The 25,029-nt window shown below is 45.5% G+C and overlaps 4 protein-coding genes across 6 annotated transcripts; 2 read left to right on the plus strand and 2 right to left on the minus strand.

The window, feature by feature from the left end:
* The first annotated feature begins 371 nt into the window (after positions 1-371).
* Positions 372-2,016, plus strand: LOC103151124 (DIS3-like exonuclease 1). Its single transcript, XM_007570989.2, has 3 exons — positions 372-611; positions 1,119-1,269; positions 1,849-2,016. Exons 1-3 carry the CDS (start codon positions 482-484, stop codon positions 1,979-1,981), a joined length of 414 nt encoding a protein of 137 aa, XP_007571051.1. The 5' UTR covers positions 372-481; the 3' UTR covers positions 1,982-2,016.
* Positions 2,017-2,222: 206 nt separating this feature from the next.
* On the plus strand, positions 2,223-10,549 carry LOC103151145 (DIS3-like exonuclease 1). Its single transcript, XM_007571031.2, has 17 exons — positions 2,223-2,407; positions 2,987-3,115; positions 3,436-3,571; positions 3,640-3,807; positions 3,878-3,956; positions 4,031-4,207; positions 4,272-4,441; positions 5,098-5,259; positions 5,337-5,587; positions 6,037-6,129; positions 6,198-6,486; positions 7,049-7,284; positions 7,416-7,570; positions 7,688-7,866; positions 7,938-8,083; positions 8,866-9,037; positions 10,026-10,549. Exons 1-17 carry the CDS (start codon positions 2,238-2,240, stop codon positions 10,335-10,337), a joined length of 3,024 nt encoding a protein of 1,007 aa, XP_007571093.1. The 5' UTR covers positions 2,223-2,237; the 3' UTR covers positions 10,338-10,549.
* Positions 10,490-14,831, minus strand: tipin (timeless interacting protein). 2 transcript variants are annotated; one of them, XM_007570988.2, is made up of 8 exons: positions 14,705-14,828; positions 13,260-13,395; positions 13,094-13,184; positions 12,946-13,021; positions 12,161-12,283; positions 12,025-12,088; positions 11,046-11,252; positions 10,646-10,962 (listed from the first exon to the last, which is right to left on the minus strand). In XM_007570988.2, exons 2-8 carry the CDS (start codon positions 13,381-13,383, stop codon positions 10,742-10,744), a joined length of 906 nt encoding a protein of 301 aa, XP_007571050.1. In that variant the 5' UTR covers positions 13,384-13,395; positions 14,705-14,828; the 3' UTR covers positions 10,646-10,741. The 2 variants fall into 2 exon arrangements, with proteins under 2 accessions (XP_016536693.1, XP_007571050.1); XM_016681207.1 differs by having other exon boundaries at positions 10,490-11,252; positions 14,705-14,831.
* Positions 14,832-15,265: 434 nt separating this feature from the next.
* LOC103151125 (lactase-like protein) lies at positions 15,266-24,881 on the minus strand. Of its 2 annotated transcripts, none has more exons than XM_016681206.1 (14): positions 24,725-24,881; positions 23,792-23,922; positions 22,361-22,521; positions 21,858-21,945; positions 20,809-20,918; positions 20,609-20,737; positions 20,438-20,533; positions 19,691-19,745; positions 19,453-19,614; positions 18,043-18,317; positions 17,585-17,711; positions 17,310-17,509; positions 17,177-17,240; positions 15,266-15,714 (listed from the first exon to the last, which is right to left on the minus strand). In XM_016681206.1, exons 2-14 carry the CDS (start codon positions 23,904-23,906, stop codon positions 15,599-15,601), a joined length of 1,698 nt encoding a protein of 565 aa, XP_016536692.1. In that variant the 5' UTR covers positions 23,907-23,922; positions 24,725-24,881; the 3' UTR covers positions 15,266-15,598. The 2 variants fall into 2 exon arrangements, with proteins under 2 accessions (XP_016536692.1, XP_007571052.1); XM_007570990.2 differs by lacking the exon at positions 24,725-24,881 and adding an exon at positions 24,237-24,708 and having other exon boundaries at positions 23,792-23,929.
* Between the last annotated feature and the right edge of the window lie 148 nt (positions 24,882-25,029).

The following is a 25,029-nucleotide window of genomic DNA, read 5'->3' on the forward strand; positions in this document are numbered from 1 at the left end:
ATGTATTTAACATCACACCCAAGGAAACGGCGTTCCTGTAAGATAAAAGAAGAAGAAGAAGAAGAAGAAGAAGAAGAAGAAGAAGAAGAAGAAGAAGAAAAAGAAAGAAATTTCCAACATGGCGATGGATTTTCTCAACAAATTTGATCAGTGGAATCAATTATTAAAATCAAAATATTTTACTTTGGTACATGCATTTTATAAGATATGGCAAACATTAAAAATACTTCTTTTTTTCCAAAAAAATATTCAAATATTTAACTTTTTAAAAATTATTATTTTAATTATGTTTTGTTTCTAAAGACCAGAGATCAAGTGTTCGTACTCGGAAGACCGACAATCCGACAGCACTTGAATGCAGCAGAACGCGTAGACCGTCATGACATCATGACGCTCTTCCTGCCTGGAGTCCGCCAGATTCGGACTTGTTTACATGTGAGAGTTCCTGGTTGAGCCGCGGCTCCGCAGCGGAGTCCTCAGGATGATCAAGACCGAGAAGGTTCTGCACCTGAAGAGCAGCCGAGGCCGGAAGGTTCGGGTGGTTCGGGAGCACTACCTGCGGGAGCGGGTCCCCTGCTTCAGCGCGCTGTGCCAGGCGGGCTGCGAGAACGGTGAGGTCCGCAGGAGCTCGGTTCTGCTGGAGGCCCGGGTTCACTACGGCATGTAGGACATCTCTGGTCTGGTCCGTAGGATAAGACCCACAGTCCGGACCGGAACCAAAACTAGACGGACAAAAATGTCAAATCAAATTTCCTGTTTGAATGAAATCAATAAGTAAGTTTATTGATCAGTCAGAAAGTTTTCTTCAGAGTTCTAGATCCATTTAGAGGCATCCATCCAACACCCATCCATCCAACATCCAACAACCATCCATCCAACATCCAACATTCATCGATCATCCAACAAACGTCCTTCCATTTAAAGATTAAACCATGAACCGGACCTCCTGCTGACCCTGAAAACAAACCACAGAACCTGCAGCTTCACATACAGGCAGCCTGTCAGAGGAGTCCAGAACCACCAACCAACGATAACTTCGGGCTTTTCTCTGATCCACATCAAGTTTTTATTATTTTCTCCAGTTTATTTTAGATCTGTGATGTTTTTTTCTGACCCAGATGGTAAAGTTCTGCCTGGAGACCTAACCCACTACGTGGTTCCGGACGCCGAGGTGGTGCTGAACTACCTGGAGGTTCTGGAGCTGGTGGAGCTGCAGGGGGTCGTGTTCACGCAGACGGCCTGTCAAGCTCTGCACAGCAAGGGCCGCAGGTAGGAGAACCGAACCAGAACCAGAACCAGCCCAAACCTCCATAACTCCCACTGACTCAGCAGCCTCGCCTTCTGCGCAGCGCTGCTCCTTGATCACCTTTTCTATCCCTGCAGAACTCTGCAGGAGCGAGCCGGGTCGGCCTCATTAGACCCGGTTCTGCTGACTCAGCTGTGACCCGCAGGAAGCCGTTAATAAGGAACCCTGCCTGACCCGCACTTCCACTGCGGTTTGGTTCTGGTTTCTGCTGACTTGGTGGAGGGAAATGTTGCATCATTAATGTGCTGTTAGGTGAGGGAGCTGCAGGTTCAGTCCAGAACAGCGTGCAGCGGTGACCTTTGACCTCCTCTGGCCCCAGATTCACCCAGAATGTCTCCCCCTGATCGACAAATAGAATCTGAGTTCGGTATCCAAGAATATTTTCCTAGAAAGTTGAGTGGAAGGAAAAAATATGTGCCAAATGTCATTTTCCAGGGTCCACCAGGGGGAGCTGTAGCTTGTTGATGGAAGGTTTTTTGGCTAAAATCTGTTATTTTTTATTAGAAGAACCTGAAACATGGCAGAGTTCTGCTCCTCTGCAGGTTCTACAACCGTCTGAGGAACCTGCTGAAAGACCCGCGGCATGACTGCGTCCTGTTTGCTAACGAGTTCCAGGAGTTCTCCTACTGCCCCCGAGAGAAAGGAGAGAGCCAGGAGAAATGGCAGACCAGGTGAGTCCTCCCAGGTGACCCCCAGGTGACCCCAGAACCAGCAACCTGTTCAGGTCAGAGTTTACTGTANTCCTTCCATTTAAAGATTAAACCATGAACCGGACCTCCTGCTGACCCTGAAAACAAACCACAGAACCTGCAGCTTCACATACAGGCAGCCTGTCAGAGGAGTCCAGAACCACCAACCAACGATAACTTCGGGCTTTTCTCTGATCCACATCAAGTTTTTATTATTTTCTCCAGTTTATTTTAGATCTGTGATGTTTTTTTCTGACCCAGATGGTAAAGTTCTGCCTGGAGACCTAACCCACTACGTGGTTCCGGACGCCGAGGTGGTGCTGAACTACCTGGAGGTTCTGGAGCTGGTGGAGCTGCAGGGGGTCGTGTTCACGCAGACGGCCTGTCAAGCTCTGCACAGCAAGGGCCGCAGGTAGGAGAACCGAACCAGAACCAGAACCAGCCCAAACCTCCATAACTCCCACTGACTCAGCAGCCTCGCCTTCTGCGCAGCGCTGCTCCTTGATCACCTTTTCTATCCCTGCAGAACTCTGCAGGAGCGAGCCGGGTCGGCCTCATTAGACCCGGTTCTGCTGACTCAGCTGTGACCCGCAGGAAGCCGTTAATAAGGAACCCTGCCTGACCCGCACTTCCACTGCGGTTTGGTTCTGGTTTCTGCTGACTTGGTGGAGGGAAATGTTGCATCATTAATGTGCTGTTAGGTGAGGGAGCTGCAGGTTCAGTCCAGAACAGCGTGCAGCGGTGACCTTTGACCTCCTCTGGCCCCAGATTCACCCAGAATGTCTCCCCCTGATCGACAAATAGAATCTGAGTTCGGTATCCAAGAATATTTTCCTAGAAAGTTGAGTGGAAGGAAAAAATATGTGCCAAATGTCATTTTCCAGGGTCCACCAGGGGGAGCTGTAGCTTGTTGATGGAAGGTTTTTTGGCTAAAATCTGTTATTTTTTATTAGAAGAACCTGAAACATGGCAGAGTTCTGCTCCTCTGCAGGTTCTACAACCGTCTGAGGAACCTGCTGAAAGACCCGCGGCATGACTGCGTCCTGTTTGCTAACGAGTTCCAGGAGTTCTCCTACTGCCCCCGAGAGAAAGGAGAGAGCCAGGAGAAATGGCAGACCAGGTGAGTCCTCCCAGGTGACCCCCAGGTGACCCCAGAACCAGCAACCTGTTCAGGTCAGAGTTTACTGTAAACACAGTGTAGGATTATAGAATAAAAGGTTTAAGTCCAACTTAAAGGGATCCACGATGACTTAATGTAAGCTTGTGCTAATGGTGTTAGCGATAGCTAATATAGTTAGCTCTACATAACGGCATTAGCTTCAGGTAATGGCGATAGCTCCAGCTATTAGAGCTGGCTCCAGCCAGTGGCGTTAGCTACTGCTAATGGTGTTAGCTCCTGCTAATGGTGTTAGCTACTGCTAATTGTGTGTGTGTGTGTAGGTGTGTGTACGCCGCCGCTGTGTGGTACTACAACCACCTGGCTGGGATGATGAACCTGGTGATGATCACTGAGGACCTGGACGCCGTGTCCCGGTTCAGCAGCCTCAACTCCGGAGTCTACGTCATCGGCGTCCAGGTAGGGGTGTCCGGTCGCCATAGCAACCACCCAGGTGCAACGCTCACCTCCACGTTCTTAATTTTCAGGAGTACCTGCAGAGCTTCTGGCCGGCGCTGCAGACCGCCCAGGATCTGTACGGATCCGTCCGCCAGGCGCTGCAGGAGAAGGAGGCCGACGGCTCACAGAGGGAGTTTCCAGAACATTTACCTGCTCAGGTTCTGGAGGCCGGGATCAAGTCCGGACGCTTCGTCCAGGTCTGGACCTGCAGGTATTCTGGTCCAGGATGTGCTGATGGAGCTCCTGATTGGACCGTTTGTCCTGCAGGGAACCCTGAACGTGAGCAAACACCGCGCTCAGAACGAAGCCTTCGTCACCAGCGACGGTTTGTCCTCCAAGAGCCCAGGTGAAGGTCGCTGAGGTCAGGTGAGTTCCTCCAGGTGAAGCTCTGAGGTCACCCCTCCTCTCCTCCTGCCTCAGACCTGAGCGCCGGCGTGCTGGTGGAGGGTTCTAAGAGCCGGAACCGGGCCGTGCACGGCGACCTGGTGGCGGTGGAGCTGCTGCCCAAGGCCGAGTGGCGAGGGAAGGTCACGGCTCTGAGCGAGGGGCCGGCGGACGAGCGGAGCGGGGATGACGAGACCAAGCCCATGCCGACAGGTGGGGGGGTTCTGCCGGGCCGGCCGTGTGGGTCTGTGTGGGTTCTGACCTCTGACCCCGGCAGGTCGCGTTGTGGGGATCCTGCAGAGGAACTGGAGGGACTACGTGGTGACCTTTCCCCCCCGGGACGCGGCGCAGGCCCAGAGCCGGGCCGCCCAGCGCGTCCTGGCCGTTCCCTGGGACCGCCGGATCCCCAAGGTCCGGATCAGCACCCAGCAGGCCGACGCGCTGCAGGTCCTGTCCGCTTACAGAACCAGAAAATATCTGCTCGTTATGCCTGTTACCATGGCGACAAAACCTTTTATTCTTGTTTAATTTTGGTGTTAAAACCAGTTTTAAATCTGGGATTAGCCCTGGATTTATTATTGTTTTGTTACTGAGTTTTAATCCTAGTCTAATCCTGGTTTTATTCTGATATTATCAATCTAATTATTAAGTTTAGTTCTGGTTTAGTCGCAGTGAAATTATGGTTGTATTGATGTTTAAATCCTAGTTGTCATGGTTTATTTAGTCTTTAATTCTAGTTTTATTCCAGCTTAATTCTGGTTTAGTCCTGGTTTAAATTGGTTCAAACGTCATTAATTTATGGTTTTATTTTTGTTTTAATCCTAGTTTTCTTCTGGATTAAATCCAGATTTAATTCTTGTTTCACTCTAGATATTTAATCCTAATCTAAGCGGAGTGGAGCTCCAGCAGGTTCAGCTACATCCCAGACTGTATAGACTAAGTTAAAGGTCAAAGGTCATGTCAGCCCAGTAAGAAAAAGAAACCATTAGTGATTAAAGCTGGTTGTGTAAACAGGAAGGAAGCTCCGGTGTAAATGTTGGGATTTGGGTTCTGAAATCAGCCGGTTCTGGTCGTTGAAGCCGTCCGGTTCGGTTCCCCTGCAGGACCACAGGTTGGTGGTTCGGATCGACTCGTGGCCCAGCACGTCACTCTATCCCAACGGACACAGCGTGCGGGTCCTGGGCCGGGCCGGGGAGCTGGAGACGGAGGTCCAGACGGTCCTGATAGAGAACTGCATCCACGTGCCGCCGTTCTCCGAAGCCCAGGTGGAGATCGGAACCGGCGGTCAGCTGCTGACCGGGCGCCATCGATCTGAGCGGGATGTTTCCCTGTGGTGTGGCAGCTCAGGGAGATGCCGGTGAATTCCCCGGAGAAACCGTGGGCGGCGGATCCGGCCGAGGTGGCGGCGCGCCGGGACCTGAGGCAGACCCACCTGGTGTTCAGCATCGACCCGCAGGGCTGCGAGGACGTGGACGACACGCTGTCGGTGCGGCGCCTGGCCGGCGGGAAGCTCCTGGAGCTGGGCGTCCACATCGCCGACGTCACGCACTTCGTCAGGGAGGGATCGCTCACAGACCTGGAGGCCCGGTCCAGGTAGGACTCCGGAACCGGCGGCATGATTAGCTAACAGCAGCTAATCCAACACAGCGATCACTCGTTCACCACACAAACTCCTGAAGTTTTGTTAAAGTTTCAGAAGTTTTTTATTTAAAGAAATTGATTTGAAAAATATTTCTCATTTTTTTTATTTATATAAATTCATTTTGATCCTTGAAATACTCAAATTTCCACTTTGTAATCTGTCTGATGTAAATTTTAAATTATTTATAATTTGATCAGTCACTCAGACTTTAAATACTTTTTTACTCAGGTAATTTCTTGGACGGCTACTTTTTAAACTATGCTAAGCAGTGCTACTCTTACTTTAGTATAATTTTTGGGTGCCCGTCTGGTTACCGTTTACATCCTTATTATGTTGTATGAATAAATATGGTTCAAAAATTCAGTTTTGTGGATGAGTTGTGTTCATGTTTCCCTCTTAGAGCCACCACCTACTACCTGGCGGACCGCCGCTACGACATGCTGCCTGCCGTCCTCAGCGCTGACCTTTGCTCCCTGCTGGGCGGGGTTGACAGGTCGGTTCTCCCTGCTTCTCTGCTCACCGCCGACTCCATCAGTCCCAACGCCGTCCTCTGGTTTCCAGGTACGCCATGAGCGTCATGTGGGAGCTGGACGCTCAGAGCCTGGCCGTCACCAAGGTGTGGTTCGGCCGGACCCTGATCCGCTCCTCCTACCAGCTGCACTACGAGCTGGCCCAGGCGCTGCTGAACGGGGAGGAGGCCCAGGTACCTGAGCTGGCCCGACTCGACCCGGAGGAGCGGGACGCCAAGCTGAGCGAGCTCATCCAGGCGCTGGAGACGCTGACGCACATCGCCAGACACCTGCGGGCTCAGAGGGACCGAGGAGGAGCGCTGGAGCTGGAGGGAGTGGAGGTACAGACGGACGTTTCTGCTGGGTTCATCTCCTTGGGGGTCATGAGATTTCTGATTAAATACATTTCTTATGTATATTAAATATATATTTATTTTATTTTTAACTCAAAATACACATCAACTTGAATCCAACTTGTAACAAACTGATGAAATGATTTGTGATCACATTGTTTTGTTTATTGATAGTTAAGAGGTTCGTGTTAAATTGAGTTGTAATACTGAGTGTCACCACCGGGTGGCGGTGCATCTGTTGCTCTGTTTTTCCAGCCCTGGAAAAACAGGGCTGGAATGCTTCTGTCCTCCAGAAGCATTCACTGCTTCTGGAGGACAGAAGCAGTGAATGCGAATTTCAAAAACAAAAAACTATATAAATCAGAAATGTACCTCCAGGTTGAGGACTTCTGGTGAAGCATCAACCTGAAATGATTCTGGTTTAAACCCAGCAGCAGAAGGTCAACCTTCATTGAGATCATTTTGAACGTTAATCAGTTTTTCTCCAGCAGAAGAAGAACGATCCGGTTCTGTCCTGGTGGATCACACGTTGCTCGTTCCTCCTCCACAGGTCCGAGCCCAGCTGGACCAGGACAAGAACATCACGGCGCTGGTTCCTCGCCAGCCCCTGGAGGTCCATGAGACCGTGGCAGAGTGCATGATCTACGCCAACCACTGGGTGGCGCGCAAGATCCAGGAGGCCTTCCCCTACCAGGCCCTGCTGAGGCGTCACCCGCCGCCACGCCAGGAGCTGTTCAGCCAGCTGGTGGACACGGCCCGGGCCGCGGGGTTCTCCATCGACACCAGGTGGGTTCTGGTCCGCTCCCCACCAGTCTGCCGGCTCACCACATGGCTAGAGGTGGAGACCAGCAGCAAGGGAGGAGTTTGATGGATGTACATCCGTCCATCCGGCCTGAGTTCTGACTCTGCTCCTGCAGGACCAACAAGGCCTTGGCCGACTCTCTGGACCGAGCCGTGGACCCCGAGGACCCGCTGGTGAACAGGCTCCTCAGAATGATGGCCACCCAGGCCATGTCCCAGGCCTTGTACTTCTCCACTGGTGCTCAGCCTGAGGACCAGTTCTACCACTATGGTAAACCAGTCATTCCGCTTCGTAAACCAGTTCTACCACTACAGCAGACCAGTTGCTGATGGTCTTCAGGAAGCAGTTTGCTTGGCTCTTCCTGATTGGCTCATTTTTGCTCGTCAGGTCTGGCTCTGGACCGCTACACTCACTTCACCTCCCCGATCCGCCGCTACGCCGACATGGTGGTGCACCGCCTGCTGACCGCCGCGCTGCAGCTGGAGCGGGGGGCGGAGCCTGGCAAACCGCCGGCCGGCAACAAAGACATGGAGGAGCTTGCAGAGCACATCAACAGCAGGAACCGGGTGAGCGGCTTGTTGGGTCGGGGCGGTTCTGTGCTTCCTGAATGTTGTCCGAGTTGATGTGATGTCGGCAGGCGGCCCAGCGGGCCCAGAACCTTTCCACCGGACTCTTCCAGTGCCTCTTCTTCAAAGAGCGCGACCCGGAGACGGACCCGCGCTGCGTGGCCGACGCCATCATCTACTCCATCAGGGACAACGGCGTGCTGGTCTTCATTCCAGAGTAAGGAACGGGACGTCTTCCTCCATTGGTCTGCTGTTCCAGAGACAGCAGAACATTTCCTCAGCATGATTCTGCCACCGCCATGCTGGACACTTAGTTCAATGTTCCTAGGTTTAAAGCCTCAGGAACTTTTTTCCTGGTAGCATGACTTCTGTCAAGTTGGGTCCCACCAAATGAAATGGACTAAATTTTACAGATTTCACTTCACTGTTTCATCGGGGATTCATTTTTCACATTATTCATTCATTTATGACAGTTCCAAACTAAATATTTAACTTGCTAGCTAAATATGTAGTAAGCAAGTTAAATATAGTACATATAGGTTGCTAGCTAAAAATTTAGTTCCAAGCTAACTATGTAGCAAGCAAGCTAAATATTTAGTATCAAACTAAAGGCTTAACTTGCTTTGTATGTAGTTAGCAATCTAATATGTATTTTGCTAAATATATATTTATTTTGCTAAATAAAAATATTTAGTTGCAAGCCAAACATTTAGCTTGAAACTAAATATGTAACTTGCTATCAAAATATTTATTTTAGAGTCAATTATTTAGCTTCAAGCTAACTAGCTAGCTTACCAAATATTTAGCTTGCTAACTAAATACTTACTTTGAAACTGTGATATTTATGAATGAGTAACAGGGTGAAAACTTCACTTTAAAAAACTTTTTTTTACTCGCAGCAGGTTCTAAATAAGTGATATTATTGCTGTTACTTTAGACTGACTTTAAAACGGCCCCCACAGCGGAGCTCTGACTGCAGGTGTGCTGCTGTTTTTACAGGTACGGAGTGAAGGGTCCCGTCTACATGAGGAACAAGGAGGGCCTGGTGGTGGCGGTCGGCCCCGACGGTACCTGTGAGTGGCAGAGCGGCTCCGTTCGCCGCCACTCGGACCACATCACCACCATGTCTGGCCGTGGCAGCGCCACCTTCAGGCTGTTTGACCACATCACGGTGAGCCGACAGAAACACCTTCATCTGAGCAAAGAGGCGCTACGCTGACCCAACAGCAGGGGGTCTTTCCAGGTTTTGACCTTTTTTAAAATGCAACACCAAACACAGTTAAAGCTCTGATGATCCTGGCGCCAAAACCTTTTAATCAAACAATTTGTTTCAAAGTTGGTCTGTTTCCATTAAGCAACTTCTTTTGAAATGGTTGTACAAATATATGGTCAATGGAAACGCAGCTCCTGTTGAATATCTCCAGTAGCAGTCAGTGTTGCAGCGACTCTAAAGAGGCCTCTGACTTAACATGCTAACAGCTCAATATCTGATCTTCCACAGTAACATCCTGGATGACACCATCTGCTGCTAATCCGCCTCATTTGCTTTTGCTGCTCCTCTTTAAATCTCTGTCTGGTTGTTTGGCTAGAAGGCCAAGTAGAGATGTTGGACTAGGGGATAAGATCAATTAAACTCTGGCTGGAGTCTGTTTTTGGGTTTGAAGTTCATCCAGTTTGTCTGGCAGTAGAGCTGGGCGTTTATCGTATTTATCATGTTGAATTTCTTATAAGAGTTTTAATTTATTATTGTCACAATAAATTCCAATTAATGTTTAAGCCCCACAAAACTGTCCTTCCTGTCAGGATTGATAGTTTTAATATTTCCTCCAGTTGGTTCAATAAATGTGAAACCATGGTTACCGTCTGCAGCTCGAGCTGCTTAGTGCGTCTGGTGTCCTGAAGAAACGTTTCACACATGGGAACGTTTTTCAAGAGCTGTTTTTGTGTTTGTAGGACTGTAATTGCTGTGACACAGTTACCTAAAAAAGATGTAATAGTTATTGCAAAATATTGCCAGAGATCTCCTATTGCTCATTATAATGAGCTACACGGGACTTGGGGTCAAAGGTCAAGCGTATCTTCAGACTTACTGTTAGGAATAAAATGGAATAAAGCTTTTATATTCCAGACGGTCAGAACTCTCTCCGTCCCGTCTCCAGGTCCGGATCTCCGTCCTGTCCACTAACTGCCACGCCGACACGCTGACCCTGCAGGTCATCAGCAACCAGCCGCACCTCGGCGCCGCGCCGCAGCGGCCCGGCTCGCCGCGCCGCAGCCAGCTGGTGCAGGAGGTGGTGCGGCTGGCCGGGGAGGCGCAGGAGAAGGCGGCGCGCCGACCCGAACTCTCCAAGGAGGAGCGGGAGTTCCGGCAGAGCAGAACCCCCAACCTGTACTCCCTGCTGGAGGAGATCCGGGAGCTGGCGCTGATGGACCCAGACGCCGCCGCGCGGGCCGGCACCGTCATGGCATAGAGGACGAGCCGCCACAGAGCGACTCGTGAGGTTCTGACCCAACGGTCCAGAACCGACAGAAACCAGCAGATGAGATGTGGGAACTGTTTTTAGCTCGTTTTGGGAGAAATGTTCTGGTTCACCATCAGAACATGAACTCTGACCCGGTTTCATTAAAATCAACTGTTTATTATTATCGGACATTTTTATATTAAAATAACTCGAACACAGAACCGGCCCGATTTGGTTGTTTCCTAGTAAAACAGAACTTGTTACAGTCCACTCTTCTGCCCTGGACCAGAACCGGACCAGAACAGAAACATCCAGCTTTAAAGTTTTTCAGGCTCCCGCTCAGGAACCAATAAGGTTCTGTAGTTTGGTTCTGGTAGAAGGTTCTGTTGCAGAGATCCAGTTTTTGACACACCTCAGGGTTGGGAGCTTGGACTCCTTTCTTTCTCATCCTCAGCAGGAAGTTCTGCTGGAGAGTCGGGTTCAGGAACCTCAGGTGGAGGAGTCTTTGTGCTGCCGGACGGATCCGGGTCCAGATGTTCTCCTGGCTTCTGGTTCTGCTCAGTAGACCCTTTGAGATCTGCTGTGAGGTCACTTCCTGTTGAGGGCGCCGTGTCAGCCTGGGGCGCTGAGGGATCTGAGGAAGCAGAAAAACTTCCTGAAGCATTTTTCGGCCGGGTTCTGAGCGCCCTCTAGTGGTTCTGGGTGGAACCGTCTCACCTGTCTGCTGCTGCCGGGCCAGTCGCCTCTCCAGCGCTCGCTGCCGGTTCTGCTCCATCCTCCGGCGCTGCTCCTCAGTCAGGGAGGGAGGAGCCGGAACCGGAGCCAGAACCGGGGTGGAGTGGACCGGACCTGGAGGATCGGTAGAGGAGGCCTGGCTGATGAACGGATCGGGATCCTGGAATCCAGCCGGCAGCTCCTCCGCTCCTGGAAACAGAGAAATCACCTCAGATCCAGAGTGCTGCTAATTAGCTATGGTGCTAATTAGCTGTGATGCTAATTAGCACCATTAGGCACATGAGGAATGAAAGAGTTCAATCTTACATTTTACTGATGCTGCTTTTGCTCAACAAAACTTTAAAATACAGTTAAAAATGTTTGTGAACAACCATTGCTTTATCATTATGTTAGTTTTCTAAAAGCAGGTGAATTTATTGGCTGCAAAGTATCATGAGCTCCTGCCGTGTTTTTGCAAAATGAAATCAGTTTCTGAATTTCAACATATATTTCTGAGCTGCCATTGGTGTTTCCAACAATAAAACTTGGAATAACTTAGAATTGGAGTCACATTTTATGTGTTTTATTATATCTTATATAGACGACATTATTTTGCCTAAATATATTTTATTGCACACTCTAGCTCATAATTAAGATTATTTACTGAGTTTATCAGTTTCTGGCTGTCGGCCCATGAGCTGCATGTAGTTTAAACTCCAACCACTAGAGGGCATCAAAGCACTTCAAATAGCAACTTTATGATGAGAAGCAGATGCATCAGCCAACAATATTTATACATCTCCTGTGAGGGAGGTAGAAGCTAATTAGCTTCACTAGTCCATCAGGGGTTAAAGGTCAAAGCTATTTAAAATGGACTGATTTTCATATGTAAAACAGACATGAGAAAAGTTTGGACACTTTTTAAATCTGGCCCAGTGAACATTAGTCACTGTGACGCCCCTGAAGGTCCAGTCCGTCTCACCTGGTTTGTCCATGAAGTCTTCGTCTGTGAGGGGCATGTCCAGTCGGATCCGTTTGAGGCAGGTCTGCGGCGCAGAGGAGGAACCCGTTAGAACCCGTCCTGCACAGAGGACCTCTCCCTTCCTGCTTCAGCCCACCTGAACCTCCTTCTTGCTGCCGAGCTTCTCCACCCTGTCGATGAAATCTTCAAACTGCAGTTTGGGGAAGAGCCGGTGGGCCCAGTTCTCCATCTTCTGCATGAGCAGCCGCAGGTCCTCCGCCTGGCCAAAGAGCCGGTCCAGACGCCCAGCAGAAGCAAAGAGGATTCAATTAAACATGTGATCAGAAGAACAAAGCCTTTTATAGACGAGACATTTTAGATCCATCAAAAACAGCTGGGTATGGAGAATTTTAAAGGGGTAGTGTTGTGTATTTTATAATAATTATGTTTTATAGCATAACTGTTACCTCCAACTGTTATAAAAAACTGAATTTGTAATTTAGCGCCTTGAAATTGGGCCTCTGTCTCTTTAAAAGCTCCAGCTCCTCCTGAAGCTCCGCCTCCAGGAAGTCGTCCCAACATGGCTCCTCTATTAACCCTTTAATGTTTTTACCAGCGTTGCTCTGAGCAGCAGCTGCTGTAATGAGCTCAGCAGCTGTTTGCTAACTGCTACTGGCTAGTCTGAAGGAGCTGAGTGGGGAAGGAGCTAGGCCTCAAAGGCGGGGCTAGGTCCACCCAGGCGTTTTCCAACTGAATGGTTGCCATGGAGATTAAAGGATTCCTCAAACATGACAGAATCAAAGTAGCACTCGGGTTTGTTTTTGATGAAGGAAAAACTTTACAACATGATTGAAAGATCAAAAAGTCTGTTTTCCATGATACTGGCCCTTTAAGATGTTTATTTTTTAGCTCAATGATGACTAATCAAACCTTGTTTCTCACCTCGTGACCTTTGCCCTTAAAGCGAGCGTTAGCGAACAAGGTCCGCAGAGCCGGCAATCCTCTGTCTGAAATGAGCCTGAGAGGAAACGACATCATGAGCGTCTGGATTAACCACCGGAGGAAAACCACCTGTTATGAACATGGGAACCTCTGGGAGTCCAGCTTCGGCTGCGGCCTCTTCACTCCTTTCCTCTTGGCAGCCGGAACGTCAGCCAGCTTGGACACCTCGCCTTCCTCAGCTGCAGCACAACGACAGGTGGCCGTCACCAGATCGTCACGTTTATCTCCGCTGATGTTTAGAAACGAACTCTCACCTTCTCCAAACGGGTCGTCCTGCGACTGAGCTGCTCCAGGGGACAGAGGGGGAGGAAGAGGAGGGAACGCTTCATCCTCCAAGTTGGACAAGTCGCTCATCCCGTCGTCCTGTTGGTCATTCATGGTGACTGAATGCTGAGAGAAAACAAGCATCTGTCATCAACTTTAAGATTTAAGCTGCTAAACTCTACAGTCGAATATTTACAGCTTTGAATCAGGTTTTTATGTTCAATCACAGTTTTAGGAACCATCTGGAATAAATATGACGCAAACAAACTGAGTCGATAGCATATCTGACCTGTTGGATGGATGAGACGCTAGAAAAACAGTGATGAGAAAGTGATGAAATACGAGGAAAACAGATGAATATGGAGTCACGATATTCAGTAACTAGTTTTCTGTATGTTGTGCAGCTCCAGTTTCATTTATATAATTTACATATTATACATACTTTTAATTAATGGTTTACATATTTAAATATTTCATTATTCATTTATCTGTTTGATCTTTATTTTATACTACTTATTTGTGCTTCATTTATTAATTTTAAATATTCTTTATTATATAACTTCCACAAAAATAGTTTGTTACATTTACTTATTGTATTATTTTTTATTTTATATAATTTATTTAATAATTTTCTTACATTTATTTTCTTTCTTTTTTATATGCTTAGTTTATATATTATTTCTTTGGAATCTTTATATTTTTCTTTACTATATAGTCACCTCCATAAAATGTTTATTTCTACATTTCATACTTTTATTCAATATATTTTATTTATCTATAGTTTTATTTTGTAGTCTAATTTTATGTGCTTTGTTTATTTTAGAAGTTTTTATTTGATTGTGCTGTATTTGTTGCTGCCTCTTTGCCAGGACTGCCTTAAAAAGTTTTTTTAAATCTCCATAGGGATATATATCGGTAAAATAAGGATTAAATTAAAATAAATAAATAATATTATTAATCTTTTATTTTATTGTTATCTTATGTGCTTCAGTTATTTTTGAGTAGCTCAAATAACTTCTGGTTTCAACCAGAGAAAACGCACATCTAATAAAACAAGGTTTTACACTGTAATTCCCTTCCTGCACTGTAGAGGGCGGTAATACACCGTTGGAGAGCCCCCAGAAGAACAACGAAGGCGGTAAACACACAAAAATAAACAAAACAAAAAGACTAACATGTTAACCGGACACAGAACCGAAAATGGGTTAGTTCTGATAACTCGCCTCAATACGGAAGACAGGACGTTGTTAAAAGTATTCTTTGTTTGGCTGCTGAACCGAACGTGACAGTAATTTAGACACAAACTGCGGATAAATGAGGTGAAATAAATACCAGCGGCGGCCAGAGAAGATCTGAAACTAATACAACTTTCAGTCTTGACCCGGAGAAGATCCTTGAGAGAACTAAAACTCAATGAAATAAAACTTTAACGTACCTTTTGATGAGCTACAGCGCCAAAGAACTAGAGGACCCGCCACTGATGCGCCTTCTTCTTCTGCAGTTCACATGAGAAGCCTGCAGCATTGCTGCCACCCGCTGGACTCATCAGGTGTTACATGCCAGGACAGAAAATGAATCCCAGCATATATGAATGCGGTTACCAGGGTCTCCAACTAATTAAAAATACCATCAGGCTTACGAAACCCGACCTCAGAGTTCATTCTGTGACCGTTTATTATTCTTGTCCTACAGACTGCTGAATTTGTCCAAATCAGGTTGGATTTAATTATTCTGGAACCTGCTGATAAATTTTAAGAAATTTTTATTATGTCAGGTTTAAAACCTGCAGGGGAATATTTTTTTTTTCCATGAGTGAATCTGTTTCATTTTTTTTTTTTCACCGAGTGAAAAATAAGTGATTATTACACTCTGGAAACCTTCCAACCCTCCTACTGCAGAGGAGTGCATGAACCTGGTAAATGAGCTGTTTGATGAAAAATAAATAAAATCTTACATTTATATACTACACAAACTCTCTAAATATTCCTCAGACTTATTATGCACATTTAAACCACTTTATTGTTATATCAAATTTAGAAATACAGCTGGTAATAAAAGCTTAAATATGATGAAACTCATAATATAAAGTTCAGCCTGGTTGTTTGTTCCAGTCAGAAACAGTTTGAACAGTTCAGTCCAATTTTAGTTCAACAGTAAACCAGGTTTACTAATCATGTATTGATTAATAATCATATTCTGCTTGTTCTGACTGTTTATTGATGACCCGACTGGAACAGAAAGGCAGGGCGGTCAACAGGAAGACGCCGCTCTGATTGGTTCCTGCTGAGCTCTGCTTCCATGGAAACAGACGAGGCAACCTGGGCGTTCCTCAGAGGCGTCGGCGCAGCAGAAACATGAAGAAGACGGCGCTGAGGAGGATGCAGAGCGTGCAGACGGTGGGAACAACGATCTCTGTGACCATCTCCATGTGGCCAATCAGTGGATCTGCAACCAGCAAAAGAGAAAATACTCAAACACTGAACTGCAGGAAACAGACACAAATATACAAACTAACATTTTACTTGAGTAAAAGTAGTAAAAGTGCTTGTTTGTAAAAAAAACTTGAAGTATTGAAAGTTAAAGTACTTGTTCTGTAATGCAATGATGTAGAATGTTATGTGTCTCTACTATATATATATTTTCTTTAGTTCATGAATGCTGTTCTGCCATTTTCATGAACAATGCTCCAGATAATGCATGTCTTATTGTGTTTACTCTCTGTGACACAGTTTACACTTGGACTTGTGACTTTGTGGATCTGCACCTGGACAGGTCGCCTGGACAGGTCACCTGGACAGGTCACCTGGACAGGTCACCTGGACAGGTCGCCTGACAGGTCACCTGGACAGGTCACCAGTCTGTCGCAGGGCAACACAGAGACACACAACCATGCACACACACTCACACCTAGGGACAATTTGGAGAGGCCAATTAACCTGACAGTCATGTTTTTGGACTGTGGGAGGAAACCGGAGAACCCGGAGAAAACCCACGCATGCACAGGGAGAACATGTAGACTCCATGCAGAAAGACCAGGGCTGGGAATCGAACCCAGGACCTTCTTGCTACCAACCGCGCCACTGTGCTGCCAAAATAAGAAAAAGGATGATTGAATCTTTGAAAGTTTTTATTTAACACAGTCTGCCTAAACATGGGCAGCAGATAAAGGAATAGCTGGTACCGATCCTTTCCACTGACATTTCAACTCTATGTTGTCATCAACTCCACAGCTGAATAAATATCGTATATTCAACCTTGTAATGGAGTCAATATTTCAGTTTCCTGAAACTAGAATCCATTTTTAACTGGTTAACTCAGATAAGTCATTGATTTCAAATCAATAAGAGCAAAAAAATGTAATATGACGTAAATGTAAGGTATAATTTTTACACTGTAGAAACGTAGTGAGGCCCAGCAAAAGTACCAGCGATTAAATCTACTTAAAGTGACCTATTCTGCTTCCTTGAACAGGTTAGGATGGATCTGTGGGCTACAAAGCATGTTCATTACTCTTTTAGTACAAATTCATTCTCAGATAATGAGCTTTTAATCTGATCAGTTTTATTGTCTCTGTCGCTTTAAATCCACTAATATTCTGCTGGCCACGCCCCCCAACTCAACATTTACACTCCCAGTGAAAAACTCTTCAAACAGACGCACAATTACTCAATTGTACATCTTTAAAAAGGAGAAGTGGAGCCTCCTGCACAACCGTTTAATTAAAGACTTATTTAGTTAATTACATTTTCAATGTACATAATTACATAAACAATGTAATTAATCACATTAAGGAAGAACTTTGCTACTTTAATACATCCCACCAATCAGAACCTTCAGAACCTCCCCAAGCAGGAAGTGTTTCATTCCTGCATGCTCCAGTTCTACCTGGGCCTTTCATGCCACTGACCTGCAGCCAGCAGCTGGTTGCTGGAGGAACACGTCTCCACAGCCTTCCTCTTCCAGCTCTCCACCTGCAGACACCAAACAGAGAACCAGAGTCAGCAGCTGCTTCTGGAGCCGGCTGCGCTGCTGGGCCTCACCTCTCTCTGGCTGGGGAAGCCGTTGGAGCTGATGATGCGTTTGTAGAACTGGACCGAAGCTTTTGGGAAGCGAGGTTTGTTCTTGTTCCTAAAGTCCACGAAGTAGAGTCCGAAGCGCTCCGAGAAGCCTTCGTCCCACTCGAAGCCGTCCAGCAGAGACCAGGCGGTGTAACCCTTCACGTTGACGCCGTCTCTAACGGCTGAGGGTCCAAACAGAGACAGACGTTGAGGCGACCCAGCCAGCTTCCTGTTCCACACAGAGGAGAAACCGTCACCTTTCAGCAGCTCGTTGATGTATTCCCTGAAGTACTGCATCCTCCAGTCATCACACAGGTCGGTGCACAGCATCTTCTCCGAGACGCCGTTCTCCGTCACGTAGATCATCGGGTTTCCGTACTGGGCCTGTCGGTAAGATCACACGAAAAATTCAGGGTTAGATCTACCCATCCATAACCACAGAACCTCCTGATCCGGTTCTTCTTTCCTCCAATTACAAACCAACCAACCGAGACCTGACAGATGATCATCCTGCAGATTCTAATGTTCCTTTAAGATTCATTCTGGGGTTAAATCCTATTTTCTGTTCATAAAACTGTTTTTGGATTTAGATTTTTAAAAACATACAAAATCTACTTTATGATGGTGATAATAGAGGAAACAAAGTCCAAACAGTAAAACCAGTTCATATTTACAATGTGCTGTTTAGAAGAAACAGATGATTTTGTTGCTTCACCTTCACAAAGTTCAACAATCTCCGGAACCCCCAGGGAACTGAGTAGAGCCACTCAGAACCAGGATCGGGCCACTTTGGGTCCACCAGCTCCGCCAGGTCCCGATCTGCAAAGTAACTGTCCCCGAAGCCGGATGGGTAGTTCTTCTGGGTGACGTAGCGGGTGGTGTAATGTCCGAGGCCCAGGAAGTCGACGGTTCCTCGGACGTAGCTCTTCTCCTGAGGCGAGAAGACGGGCAGCCGCGACGCGCCCAGGCCCTGCTGGCCGCTCTTCCTGCCTGGACATCCAGAAGTCAGGGATGATCAGTTCTTCTCCAGGTTTTCTAATGTCCAAGAGTTTAACTTTGGCACCGAAAAAACGTGAAAATAATCTGATTCCTGCTGCAGACACTGAATGAGTCGGACCGTCAGGGCCATCAGAATAATTTAGGCTCAAAGTGTCCAAACCTTTGTTAACCCTTGTGCGTGCGAGGACTGAGGCAAATGATACAAGTTTTACGTGTGTGGGGTCGGTTGGACCCCTTTTCTACACACAAGGGTTAAAATGCCCGTTTTTAATGTCAAAATCAGTTTATTTTATATCATTTTGACCTTTGATCTGTAGTGCACTACTGAATCGGCTTAATAAATATATATTTTAACTCAATTTTAAAATTCTGCTTGACCTAAAAAGGGATCAATAAAAAAACGGTAAGAGTGAAAAGTTTGCTTCATTCCTTAAATGCCCAGTGGTGCTAATTAGCATCATAGCTGATTTACAGGAATGGTGGTGCAATGCTTAAGTTTAGAATCTCAAATTTATAGGCCATAATAAGCAGTAAATCAATTAATTGCATGATAAATTAAAACAAATTCAATCATTTCCATTTGCATAATTTATCGTTTTTCTCTTTCTTCGAAAAACTGCATGATAAAAGTTTTCAGTCTGGTTCTTTGGTCTCAAATAAACCTTTTTTTGAAGAACAATTTTGCTTACAGAGACTTTATAATTCATTTTATTTGTTGTTTCTGCTGTTTTGTTTATTTTAGATATTTAAAATGTCTTCCTGTTCCAGCGTTAATGGCTCATTAGAATTTAAAGTTTATTGATATTTCAGAATGTGTTATTGCATTATTATGCTATTACCATAATATTACCTGAAAATGGTCTCAAAACAACATTATCGCAGTAATTTGTCGTCCAGTAAAATGTGTTTTTGTGGCAGGCCTGCTAATTTATTTAACATCTGATTAAAAGCAAAAACAAGTTTTCTTTATACAACTGGATGTAAATTCAGGCACTATGGTGTCTGTTAATGTTCAGTCGGCCATTTTCTGAGGAACGTCTAGGGAAACCAAAACCTGTTAGCTGAAAACTCGTCAGGTAGCCATGACTGCATCTGCTGGAGGAAACGGAGCGGGGCGTGACGGTACCGATGTATTCCTTCATGACCGCTGGGTAGTCTCCATGGAAGAGCGGCGTGGCGAACCAGCCCAGGTAGAAGTGGATGTAGCGCTCTGCTGCTTCGACGTCCCGCTGGTTGGACACGTCCACCGGTTCGCCCCAGTCAGCGGTCAGGGAGATCCCGATCAGACCTGGGCCGAGCTGAAAACCAGTTAGCTACTGACCAGAACCGCAGAGCCAAACCGTCGGGTCGGTTTACTCCGTCACCTTTCTGCTTGCTCCTCCACTTCATGTCGTAGGTGTGCCAGACTTTAGCGTGGGCCTGGAAACAGAGACGAGCGTCAACAGGAAGTACCGACAGTTACTACTAAAAAATAAAACGAAGATGTATTTATTATTCTGTTAATATTTTAAATAGTTTTTTATACCTGGACATTTCTAAATATGTTTGATTATGAAACGTTTAGATCAAATTATGTCTGCTGAACACAAAGCTCCACTTTCTGCTACTAATTTAACCTAAAGGTTGAACACCGAGTCTGAAATACTCATGTGAGGAGACAACTTCACAGCTCAGTAGAAAGACATGTTCACAAGTCACTTTTTCCAAGTCCAAGTCAAGTTTCAAGTCACTGCAAGCTAAATCAAGTCTCAAGTCATTCAGGGCCAAGTAGTTAATTCTCAAGTCACTAAGGGGCAAAGTTCAAGTCAAGCCAAATTATTAAGAGCCAAGTCAAAACTCAAGTCTAATGGAACAAGTCCAAGTTGAATCTGAATCTTGTTTTAGCGAATTAAGAGCGACTCGGTTTGGAGTCTAAACTCTAAACGATCAAACCCTGACAGACAGATCAGCAGCTTCAGTTTGAAACTCAAAGCTTTTCTTTAGTCGCCGTCATGTCGGATCAGAACCAGATCCTGATCTAACGGCTGAACCTCCAGGTTGAACCCACGGCGTTGCGTTCAGGGTCATAATGGGTCCAGATCGGCATTGGAGCGATCTGGACCCAGACTGACCTTGATGATGTGGTGAGCCGCTTTGTAAGCTCCGCTGCCCCTCGTCCTCAGTCCGGGGGCGTGCTCCCCTGTTTCGTATCCTTCCACAGAAATGGACTGAAAAGAAGCAGACCCCTCAGTGAGATCCCAGGCCAGACGTTCCCACGGCCAGTGAACGCACCATCCACTCACCCAGGGGTTGTTGAAGGTGATCCAGAGCTTCACTCTGTTCCCAAAACGTTCAAAACACAAGTTGGCGAATTCGTTGAAGTAGCCGACCATGCTGGCGTTCTGCCAGCCGCCATATTTCTCCTGCAGCACCTGAGGGAACGCCGACATCCTGGTCAAGGCTCCGCCCACGCCGACGCGTCTGACAGGCGGGAAGAACTCACCTGAGGTAGATCCCAGTGGTACAGAGTGACCACAGGTGTGATCTTACTGTCCAGGAGCAAATCGATCAGGTCGCTGTAATACCTGATTCCTTTCTCGTTAACGTGCTCACCTGCAGGAAGTTACATCATCATCAGCCATTTATACATTAATACAGGAATACAGGGATTTTCATTCACTGACCAAACGAAGCAGTTTCATGTCAGAAAACAAACAAACGCATCCAAAAACAAGGAAAACGTTAAAGTATTTAAAATACAACCAACATATTTCTGGAATATTCTCCAATCTGCAGACAAAGTGATGACAGGTGAAGGTGTCCTGTCTGAGTTCTGTTTGATTCTCCAGTTCATGATCCTCCAAACTGATCAGAGTGACAAACACACCTTCCCACAGCAGGACGAGGTGGTGGCAGCATCATGCTCTGGGACAGGGAAGCTGGATGGAAGGAAACCCTGGAGGCTGCAGAAGAGCTGAGCCAGGGGCGAAGGTTCACCTTCCAACGGGACAACCAGTCTGAACACAGTCTGAACAGGTATTATGGGATGGTTCAGATCAAAGCAGAGTCAGGGGTTAAAATGGCCTAGTCAAAGTACAGACCTAAATCAAACTGAGAAGCCAGTAGTGAAATACCTACAGATTTACCTGCAGCCAGAGGTGGATTTACAAAATACTAGAGCTAATTATAAATGCACACCACACTTTTCAGATTGGGCTGTATTAACACCAGGAAAGTCCTTTGGCCCAGAAAAGTACGCTTCATTGTTTTCTTTTGGTGCATTTTTTTTGCAAGTGGACTATAATTTGTAAACAAAGCCATGACAATCTTTGCTCCCATTGGACAGAAAGGATGTGGGGGCGGGACAAAGGACAGACCAGGAAGTAAACAAAAATGGAAATCCTCCTGCTGCATTTGAGTTTTCATCACCTTCAACTGCCGCCAACGATTCTGCTGATTGGAGAAGTTTTGGTTTCCATTAGTTAGGAAAACGTCTGAAATGTCTTAGAAATGGTTTGATTTTCATGTAAAGTGTCCAAACTGGGTTTTTACTTCTCAACCCGCTGGGTAAAATCCTCGGCCAGGAAACAGAGAAGCGATAATGACTCAGCTTCATCTCCTTCATCAGGTTAATATCATCCTAAAAGACAAAAACAGACAAAAAAACATCATTTCACATTGATTTTCTGATCCAAAACAAACCAAGCATGTTTTCAAGCTGCTTTTAAATGTTTGTTTCTGTTATGGATGACATAATGAGAAAATTAGCTGCATTTCTGTATTCACTGTAAATAAATTTCTGCTTCATCTGGCCTTCCTCTGAGCATGACTCTGTTTCCTGTTGCTTTTTGTTTTTCTGTTTTGAAGTTCGTATCATTCTTGGATCTGCAGCGTTTTGTGTCGATCACAGTAATGTTTTCATTCGACATAAAGAACTGACTGAACATTTACCTGAACATCAACATCTTTAAAGGTATTTAGCAGCATTGAAAACTGAACTAATGTTGCATAATTCAGAAATAATAAGAAGAAACATTTGGAGAATCATGTACCACCTTGAACTTGTAGTAGCCTTCACATGAAGAGTCTCCCGTTTCATTTGAGGAGATTTTTCCTTTTTTATGAGCAAAAACATCCCAGATGCTCATTCCTTTCCCGTCTGTATTCCACGCTCCTTCGGTCTGATAGGCTGAGCTGCCGACTCCCCAGGAGAAACCTGCAGGTTTCAAACATTATCAAAAATAACAGCAATAGTTTTAGAGCTCCAAATAAAACAGGTTAAACTTCAGCTGTTAGAGAAAACCAAATAAATGTTCTGGTCCGGGTTCACGACCCCAATTAGCTGAGTCATCACTTCCTGTTTTGGTTCCTGGAACTGAATTAAATATAAATTAATACAGACACACACACAGAGGATCCCAAGTCTGATTTACTCCAAAGTTTCAATCAAAAAAAACCAAATGTCTGAGAAATGATTGGAATATTTCTCCCAGAACATCCTGAAACCACTCGGCTGATGAAGATGGAGATCAGGGTAAAATTATTACCAACATAATTTTCTTACCATGGAAAATATTCAGCAGAACTCAAAGTATTCATCTTTTTATAACTAAGCTTTTATAATCAGTAGAAACACGTTTATCAAGAGATTTGCACTGGAAAACCAACTTTGCTGCAGCCAAATCAGCTTTTATTTCATTCCTTAAACTCGACTAAACACAGAAAGCGTTTTTAAAGGAAGTTACTCAAACCTGTTCTTATCCTCAGAACAAATTTGTTCAATCAAATCCAAAATAATTTGAAAACCAGATGAAATTTTTCATACAGAAAGTGTGCAAAATCATTTTTAAATCTTAACAAAATTCATTTTGTACAAAAAAAAAACTTATATTCACTTTCTTTCTTTTTTTAATTTTGGTCAGCGAGAACTTCTGATATTGTCCAGTCTAACCAAAGGTCTGGACAGCCCTGCTCTAATAAACACATAATGAAACAAAGATTTGGCCTGTTACAATAAGAGAAGCTGCTGCACGATAAATCGTCCCAGAAGTTATTGTGATAAACAATAATCTTGTTCTTTTGAGACCATTTTCTAGTAATATAGTGATAATAACAAACATTCTCAAAGATCAATACACTTGAAATTATAAACTGGAACTGGAAGACATTTTAAATGTGTTTTGTATTAATATGAAATTAATACAGAATCAACAAATAAAATGAATGATGAAGCCTCTGCTGACTGAGACCAACAAACCAGACTGAACACTTTTATTGTGTTCAGTCTGGTGGAAAGAGAAAAACCAATAAATCATTCAAATGGAAATCATTGAGCTTGTTTTAATTTATTATGTGATTAATTGATTAACTGATTATTGCAGCAGGTCTAACAAAAAAAAATTTCATCTGAATTTTCTGCAATTGTTGGTTTTGAAATTTTCCAGACAGAAATGACTCTCATGTTTCTCCATCCTACCAGTTCGTACCAGTTGGGAAGGTGCCGTAGTAGAAAGAGGTTTTCTCATTCTTGGTCCAGTCAAAGTCTCCACCAGCTGAAACGCACAGCGCCAGCGCCAGAAGACGGATTCCTGTCCGCAGCATCGTCCCCGCTCGCTTCCTCACACCTGCAGGACAGGCAACATGCAGCCGCACTTAATCACCGCCAACTAAACTGCCAGAAAGGCCGGAAGAAGCGGACCTCTGCCCTGAAGTGTGTCGCCATGGCAACAGCAGATTTATCTGAGCCAGCTGTGGGACAAACTGGGACAGGAAGTGGGACGGTTTGTCCAACAGAGACATTTCACGCTGCTGGCCTCTCTTCTGCTCTAGAATCTAACTGAAACAGGAAAATGAAGGAGTGTGTGTTGGGTTTGAGGTGCTGCCTGACTCTGAACACACACACACACACACACACACACACACAAGTCTGACCTGCTGTGTTTGTCTTGTCTGTCTCTGGGACGCAGGAAGAGTCCTGAAGCTTCTGGTTCCCCACCAGCGCAACAAAAACACAACAGAGTGAAACATCCAGGACGTTTTCCACTATTCATCACACACACACACACACACACACACACACACACACACACACACACACCCTCTGAATGGTGCGGCATTGGGAGCCGGCGGAGTGTGACAGTAAATCTGCTGGACAAACACATCTGATGGAGAATGGAGGGATTTTAACACTGTAAGCAAACTGGATGTCTGTGTTCATTCAACATGGCTTCATGCTCTGCAGGCCTGAGGAAAAAGAAAGTACACCCCTTCCACTTCCTACTAACTATCTGATCCTTACCTGACAATAAGGTACCTAAATCATACTTGAACAAAAATCTCTCCCTCCAGGACTTTGAGTCTGTTTTTGTGATTTTTGCAATCAAAAAATGTTTGAAATGAATTTTAAGTTGCTGTTTTACTCACTTCCAGCAGAAGCTAGCTGCGCTACAATGTTAACATGCTTTCCTTTTCTTCTCCTAGTACTACAGTCAGTCAGTTGTTATAACATGACGTCATGTCAGGCTTATCTACCTAAAAGAAATACTGCCACCTGCAGGTGAGAGTTAGCATCACTTAACAGTTTTGACATTTTTTTGCGGAAAACTGCAATAAACTTACAATTATGCATTAGCGCAAAAATATCAATGTTTGGTATGTTATAGACACAACGCATCAAAAAACTTCACTGTGTGTAATAATTGTCATAACATACAAGTTTCACTGT

This window comes from Poecilia formosa, unplaced genomic scaffold (genome assembly GCF_000485575.1).
Source record: "Poecilia formosa unplaced genomic scaffold, Poecilia_formosa-5.1.2 Scaffold272, whole genome shotgun sequence".
In the NCBI taxonomy this organism is placed as follows: domain Eukaryota; kingdom Metazoa; phylum Chordata; class Actinopteri; order Cyprinodontiformes; family Poeciliidae; genus Poecilia; species Poecilia formosa.

Bases quoted from the DNA above. Each gene is read 5' to 3' on its own strand.
- LOC103151124 (XM_007570989.2), top strand. From the start codon at position 482: ATGATCAAGACCGAGAAGGTTCTGCACCTGAAGAGCAGCCGAGGCCGG. The intron at 612-1,118 runs GTGAGGTCCGCA...TTTCTGACCCAG, and splicing joins CCAGGCGGGCTGCGAGAACG to ATGGTAAAGTTCTGCCTGGA. The intron at 1,270-1,848 runs GTAGGAGAACCG...GCTCCTCTGCAG, and splicing joins CTGCACAGCAAGGGCCGCAG to GTTCTACAACCGTCTGAGGA.
- LOC103151145 (XM_007571031.2), top strand. From the start codon at position 2,238: ATGTTTTTTTCTGACCCAGATGGTAAAGTTCTGCCTGGAGACCTAACC. The intron at 3,116-3,435 runs GTGAGTCCTCCC...GTGTGTGTGTAG, and splicing joins CAGGAGAAATGGCAGACCAG to GTGTGTGTACGCCGCCGCTG. The intron at 8,084-8,865 runs GTAAGGAACGGG...CTGTTTTTACAG, and splicing joins GTGCTGGTCTTCATTCCAGA to GTACGGAGTGAAGGGTCCCG.
- tipin (XM_016681207.1), bottom strand. From the start codon at position 13,383: ATGAATGACCAACAGGACGACGGGATGAGCGACTTGTCCAACTTGGAG. The intron at 13,185-13,259 runs GTGAGAGTTCGT...GTTGTGCTGCAG, and splicing joins GGACGACCCGTTTGGAGAAG to CTGAGGAAGGCGAGGTGTCC. The intron at 11,253-12,024 runs GTGAGACGGACT...CTCTGTTTCCAG, and splicing joins AGACTTCATGGACAAACCAG to GAGCGGAGGAGCTGCCGGCT.
- LOC103151125 (XM_016681206.1), bottom strand. From the start codon at position 23,906: ATGCTGCGGACAGGAATCCGTCTTCTGGCGCTGGCGCTGTGCGTTTCA. The intron at 18,318-19,452 runs GTACCGTCACGC...CTGGATGTCCAG, and splicing joins GGTCATGAAGGAATACATCG to GCAGGAAGAGCGGCCAGCAG. The intron at 17,712-18,042 runs GTGAAGCAACAA...TCTTACCGACAG, and splicing joins GATTGTTGAACTTTGTGAAG to GCCCAGTACGGAAACCCGAT.